Source organism: Pyrus communis, chromosome 3, assembly GCF_963583255.1.
Source record: "Pyrus communis chromosome 3, drPyrComm1.1, whole genome shotgun sequence".
Lineage (NCBI taxonomy): Eukaryota > Viridiplantae > Streptophyta > Magnoliopsida > Rosales > Rosaceae > Pyrus > Pyrus communis.
In genome coordinates, this window is record NC_084805.1 from 5,545,110 (window position 1) to 5,551,791 (window position 6,682).

Below are 6,682 nucleotides of genomic sequence, written 5' to 3' on the forward strand. Positions count from 1 at the left end.
GGCAACCCATTTTTAAAAAATCCATAACCCACTTACAACCACTTAATACTACAATCTAGTGGTATTCATCTTCACTTGTAAATGAGAGGTCATAAGTTTAATTCTCGTTAAAAGCGAATTTGAACCACATTATTACTAACTCATTTTGAGACTTAACCCACTTCCAAACCCCGTTAGTATAGATAATAGCGTTTATTAAAAAAAAAAAAAAAAAAAAAAATCCCCACTTACAAGATATTCCTCCGTTGATGAACCTTTTCCAAGATCCCACCTTTTTGTCCTCTCCCATCCAAATTATAAGCCAAATAAATGGCTTTGTCCTTCACCCACTTTACAAAATTACTCCACTTCTTCCATTTGGAACATTTTTACTTCATCACTCAATTCAAGATTTAGACGACAAAAATAAGGTTTATATAGTGAGACATGTACTTCTACGGGGTTAAGGGAGAATGAGTCCCTCTTAATTTCCTCCTCTCTTCTCCTTTCACACTTTCCTTTTTATCTTTATCTGTCTATAAAAAAAAATCAATATAAGATACTAATGCGGTTTAATCATAACCGTTTAAATAGGAAGGAAGGACAAGGGAACGAGAAATTAGGAAAAATGAGTTTCAAGGGTAAATACTAAATTCATAAATTTATGCATTTAGGTGTATTGGACTCTACGATCCTTGATCCACCAATTGGTGTCCCTCAGACCCATCGAAGTTGAGCCCATAAACCAAATAAAAAGACCTATCCAAGCCAACTATATTTCTGGCGGGAAAATCATTACATCTTCGCGCCAAAATCCGACCCGCCAAGCATAGCGACACTCCGCGCTGCCCAAACCAAACCCTCCAAACCCCAACACTCTCCCCTTCTCTCTCTCTCTAGCCATGGCTTCCGATTCTTCTCCGGCGGACTTCAACAACGGTAACCCCCTTCCTCTCTCTCTATTTCTCTCGAACTTCGGTTGTTTTCACGTGTCTGTAAATCTCATTTTCCTTTCCTTTTTCTTTTTTTTTTAAATTTTATTTTGATGTCAAATCTCAACAGGGCCTTCTTCTCCTGATGACTTCTTATCGAGCCCAATCGGCAACACCTTCTCCTCTCCGGCGGACGCCACCCACCGCAGGAGGCGTCGATCCATTACCCCCTCGGAATTTGACACCCCGCGGGCCCAGCGGTCCCGGTTCGCCGCATCCGAAACAACCCCAACGGGCACGCGCCGCGCCAACGGCCATAGTGCTGGCCCTGCCCCGACCCCCTCCTCCACCGACGGTGATGTCCCGCCATCTTCTGAAGGCGGCGACGGGTATGGCATGGATGAGGACCGACCCACATTTGTCTGGGGCACGAATATCAGCGTGAACGACGTTAAGGTGGCAATCGTTAGGTTTCTGAAGAATTTTCGGGATGAGTCGCAGTGGAATACGGAGAGTGAGTACCTTACAGAAGGGAAGTACATTGAGGCCATCAAGAGAGTTATTGAGATGGAAGATGATTCGCTTGATGTTGATGCACGCAATGTGTTTGATTATGATTCCGACTTGTATGCGAAGATGGTCAGGTACCCACTCGAGGTTCTTGCGATTTTTGATATTGTTTTGATGGAAATGCTGCCCATCATAAACCCGTTGTTTGAAAAGCACATCCAAACTCGGATTTATAATCTCAAAACATCCATATCGATGAGAAATCTCAACCCATCTGGTTAGTTTTCAGCATCTACTTGTATTTGCAATCCAATTTTCTCTCTTTTGCTTTTGGGTATTTGTTTGTTGTTGATCAATGTAATGTGTACATGGAAATATGGACTGACTTGAGTATATCTACTACTAGACATTGAGAGGATGGTTTCGTTGAAGGGAATGATTATTCGGTCTAGTTCAATAATACCAGAGATAAGGGAAGCAATATTTCGATGCCTCGTGTGTGGCTACTACTCCGACCCTCTTCCCGTAGAGAAAGGTAACCTTGTTGAGATCACATCCTTATTTGCTTAAATTTGATTTAGATTAATTTCTCTATTGTATGCTGAATTTTTGAGTGCTATCAGGGAGAATATCTGAGCCTACAATATGCTTGAAGGAAGAGTGTCAAGCCAGGAATTCCATGACACTTGTTCATAATCGATGCAGGTAATCAAGGGCGAATATCTTTTGTTAAGTTGTTTAATATGTTTGTTCTATGTAATTTCACCTTTTGCATCTCCAGGGGTCTCCTTTCTTTTTGCAGTTTTTCTTAAACAACCGATGCATTTGAGATGTATATGATTTTAAAGTTTTAGTGGAACATGGACTCCTGTGTAAAAATGGGGTTTTGAATGCTAGCAATAAAAGATTGACACTAGAATAAAAATTTCAAGAGGCACAATTGTTTTTAAACTGGCAAAGTTCTAATGATTGTGCTAGTCATGATTGTGGTTGAAATGGGCAAACAATCACATCTAAAGCCTTTGTCCTATAGGTTTAGACTTCAGATCAAGTTAGAAAACATTACGACTATATTCGGAAAAGTACAACCGAAAGGCAAAATAGTGTGGAATAAAACTTGTGAAATAAACTGATGTGAGAAAGTAACCTTTACAGTTTGGAGTTAGAGTTTTTACAAAGAAATCACTTTAATGGGTCCTGCTTTTTCAATCAGGTTTACAGATAAACAGATTGTGAGGCTCCAGGAGACTCCTGATGAGATCCCTGAAGGAGGGACACCACATACGGTGAGCTTGTTGATGCATGACAAACTGGTTGATGCTGGAAAACCAGGAGACAGAATTGAGGTAAGTCCATATTGTACCCCTTTGTATGACCGTAAGATACCTACCTTGTTTGTTTATCTTGAATGTGTTCCTTTCCCATAGGTTACTGGGATATACAGGGCTATGACTGTTAGAGTTGGACCAACACAGAGAACTGTAAAATCACTGTTCAAGGCACGTTTCTATCTTTTTCTCTTTTAAATTTCAAGATCTTTTCAGTAGGGTGTTCTGGATATAAATATCCCTTTTTTTTTTATTGCAGACTTACATTGATTGTCTGCATATAAAAAAATCTGATAAGTCAAGAATGCTGGCGGAGGATCAAGTGGAAGTTGACAATACCTTGGTTGGAAACTCAGAAGAGATTCTTTTTGATGAAAAAAAGGTAACCAATGTATACTATATTCTTCACTTGCAGTCACATCAGACTTTGCTTTTATTGTCTGTATCAATGATATCCTTACTGAAATTTCAGGTGGAACAATTGAAAGAGCTGGCAAAACAGCCAGATATATATGATCGATTAACAAGGTCTTTAGCACCAAACATCTGGGAGTTAGATGATGTAAAAAAAGGCCTTCTTTGCCAGGTGCTTTAAATGCTTAAATCGCTTAGCCGTTAATTAATTAAGTAGTAGTGAGGCATCGGTACGGAGTTGCGTCAGCTGTAGTTAAAAAAATAGTTTCTCTTTCATTATTTTCAAAATTGGTTCTTATTTTTAAATGGCCTAAATGCAGCTTTTTGGTGGGAATGCTTTGAAGCTTCCATCTGGTGCTCGCTTTCGTGGTGATATTAATATTCTTCTTGTTGGTGATCCTGGAACCAGCAAGTCCCAGCTGCTCCAGTACATACACAAGTTAGCGCCTCGCGGAATATACACTAGTGGAAGAGGGAGTTCTGCCGTTGGATTGACTGCTTATGTTGCGAAAGATCCCGAAACAGGGGAAACAGTATGTTTTTTTTTTTATAAAACACTTTCTTATGGTATTTCATGAAAACACATGAAGTTGAGTGGAGGCATTTTATGACTCTTCAGGTTTTAGAGAGTGGAGCCTTAGTTTTGAGTGATAGAGGCATTTGCTGCATCGACGAATTTGACAAAATGTCTGATAGTGCGAGGAGCATGCTACATGAGGTTGGTTATTCTTTCACTTTTTTTTCTCAAATATGTGGGAGGAATGTGCATTTTTTCAAATGCTTATAAACTTATCTTTTCTTTTTAAGTTTGGACACTTTGTCTTCGAAATCATGTTGAGTGATATGTGAAGATCCAGATTAGATGCTTTCAAGTTTAATATGGCAGTTTGTAGATCCAATCATATGCTTCAAAGTTTGACATTCTAATTTCTTCTTTTTAGCTAATCAGAGACGCAAGAACAGTATGTCAGTATGCTAAGTGGCATTAAGTATACTACTTAGTATATTATCAGGGCTGTGTTCTAGTATTCCTTTGTGCACAATGCAACTAATTTCCCATTGATGGCTTTATTTCTAAATATACTCATACTCCCCCAGGTGATGGAACAGCAAACTGTTTCAATAGCCAAGGCAGGAATTATTGCTTCCCTTAATGCTAGGACTTCGGTCTTGGCTTGTGCAAATCCAAGTGGTTCACGATATAACCCTCGCTTATCAGTAATTGACAACATACACCTTCCTCCTACCTTATTATCCAGGTAAGATACACATGACATGCTTCTAGCACAGTAAAAAGGCTTAAACTACGGCTTAACAATGGTTTTGCATACATTCATCTAATTTAAAGACTTGTTGTTGTAAAGAATGTCAAACTGGTTTTTTTTGCATACTTGTGAAAGTTATCTATTGTGGAAATTGTTGTAAACTTTTGGTGTAAAGAAGACTTAAAAAAAAGAATGTCAAAGTTGTTTTTTTGCATAGTTTATTCAAGGTCTCTATTGTAATGGTTTTGAGTTGCTCTCTGATCATTAGTTTTTCTCAGGTTCGATCTGATCTACTTACTCCTTGACAAGGCTGATGAGCATACAGACAGACGCCTCGCAAAGCATATTGTTGCATTACACTTTGAGAATCCTGAGGTCTGGTGAATTATGATTTCTCTCATCTAAGTACTATATTTTTTTGGTAAATATTTATAGGATTAGTTTTAGCACATATCTTGTCTCTCTTTAAATTTCCATGTCTCCAATTGCAGAGCGTACAGCAGGATGTCTTAGACATTGCTACGTTGACTGCATATGTGGGCTATGCCCGAAAGCATATTCACCCACAATTATCTGATGAGGCTGCTGAAGAGTTGACAAGAGGTTATGTTGAGTTGAGGAGGAGAGGAAATTTTCCAGGCAGTAGCAAAAAGGTAAATTTACATCAATCTTAATACAAGGTACTCTTCATATATATTCTAGGTCCAGAAATTATAGAAGAATGTTCACATAATATATACTATATAGTTATACACTTGTGACAATATTTTCATACGATGTATCATTTTTCCCTATCAAGTGAAGATTCATTTTGCAATTTCTTATTTCATCTCTTTCTTTGATGCAAAATGTTTTTGTCTTTATTTGCAGAATACATTGATTGGTGCATTTGACCTAGATCTCCAAATAAATTTGTCAATTCTTGCATCAATCAGTGTTTTTTCTGGTTAAATAAAAAGTGAAAAGCTGGCATGACTATATCATGTTCAATTAATTGATTATTTTGACAGGTGATAACAGCAACACCCAGGCAGATTGAGAGTTTGATACGACTTAGTGAAGCTCTAGCTCGCATCCGTTTCTCAGAATCGGTTAGCAAAGATTGCATTGTATCTTAACAGTTCACAATATATTTATCTGGAGTAAAATCAATAAAATTATGGCCTGATGCGTGCAGGTTGAGAAGCATGATGTTATTGAGGCATTTCGGCTTCTGGAAGTTGCAATGCAGCAATCGGCAACTGATCACTCCACAGGTATTTACAGCATTTGTGTCCACTTTTTCTTAATTATACTTTCCCTGAAGACAAACACAGCTTAACATCATGTTTTACTTGTGCTTTGTTCTTAAGGAACGATCGACATGGATCTTATCACCACTGGAATTTCGGCAAGTGAAAGAATGAGACGAGAAAGTCTTGTATCATCAGCTCGCAACATAATTATGGAGAAGATGCAACTTGGGGGACCCTCAATGCGCTTGTTAGAGGTGTGCTTATTTACAAGATGTACAAACTAGAGTCATATAACTATCTTATAAACATCATCTTGATGTGTATAATATGTCCTGCAGCTGCTGGAGGAGCTGAAGCAGCAGAGCTCTGGTGGCGAACTCCACCTCAATGATGTTAGTATATTGCTCTCTCTCTCTCTCTCTCTCTCTCAATACAAACACAGAATTGGCATGCTGATGGCTATGCTTTTGTTGGCATTTCAGCTGAGGACTGCAATTACGACACTAGCAAGTGAGGGATTTGTGGCTTTTGTTCACGGTGACAGTGTCAAAAGAATATGATGAGAGAGGACAGAAGAAATGAGTGACACTTGACATTGGATCTTCTTAGTTGCCACAATTAATTGAGACCTCAAAACAACTGAAGATATATCAGACCATATTCCAGAGTTGTTTTTGCAGGTGATTGTTGTGCGTGTAAATTATTTGGTAGTCTTTGTTTGTTGGTCAAGTAGTTTAGTTGAACTACCTACGTATCAATATAACTAGTTCATAACAAGCAGTTGACGATACATAATTTGTCTTATCTCCAACTAGCTTTTGGTCACGTGGTAGTTGTCTTCACGTAGTTGGTTAAAGCCTTGTGTTCATGAGGTGCGACAGTTGCAACAATTTATGTTTCGTGTGGCAAATTGAAATTCATCTAAAATTTGAGGTCACTCTAAGCTGCTTATCATCGATCGCGTTCTTGGTAAATTGCATTTTTGCTTCATTGATCCTTGGACTGAAATTTCAGTTTTG

The 6,682-nt window shown here is 38.4% G+C and overlaps 1 protein-coding gene across 1 annotated transcript; it reads left to right on the forward strand.

Moving 5' to 3' along the window:
- Positions 1-776: 776 nt before the first annotated feature.
- LOC137729512 (DNA replication licensing factor MCM4-like) lies at positions 777-6,448 on the forward strand. Its single transcript, XM_068468474.1, has 18 exons — positions 777-918; positions 1,042-1,698; positions 1,828-1,956; positions 2,045-2,126; positions 2,635-2,767; positions 2,849-2,920; positions 3,009-3,131; positions 3,222-3,335; positions 3,484-3,696; positions 3,783-3,881; positions 4,262-4,422; positions 4,707-4,803; positions 4,920-5,081; positions 5,439-5,519; positions 5,606-5,684; positions 5,781-5,917; positions 6,002-6,055; positions 6,146-6,448. Exons 1-18 carry the CDS (start codon positions 882-884, stop codon positions 6,221-6,223), a joined length of 2,508 nt encoding a protein of 835 aa, XP_068324575.1. The 5' UTR covers positions 777-881; the 3' UTR covers positions 6,224-6,448.
- Positions 6,449-6,682: the final 234 nt, after the last annotated feature.

Excerpts from the sequence above, each read along its gene's own strand:
- LOC137729512 (XM_068468474.1), top strand. The coding sequence starts at position 882 with ATGGCTTCCGATTCTTCTCCGGCGGACTTCAACAACG. Across the intron at positions 1,957-2,044 it reads CCCTCTTCCCGTAGAGAAAG|GGAGAATATCTGAGCCTACA; the intron begins GTAACCTTGTTG and ends GAGTGCTATCAG. Across the intron at positions 4,804-4,919 it reads TACACTTTGAGAATCCTGAG|AGCGTACAGCAGGATGTCTT; the intron begins GTCTGGTGAATT and ends CTCCAATTGCAG.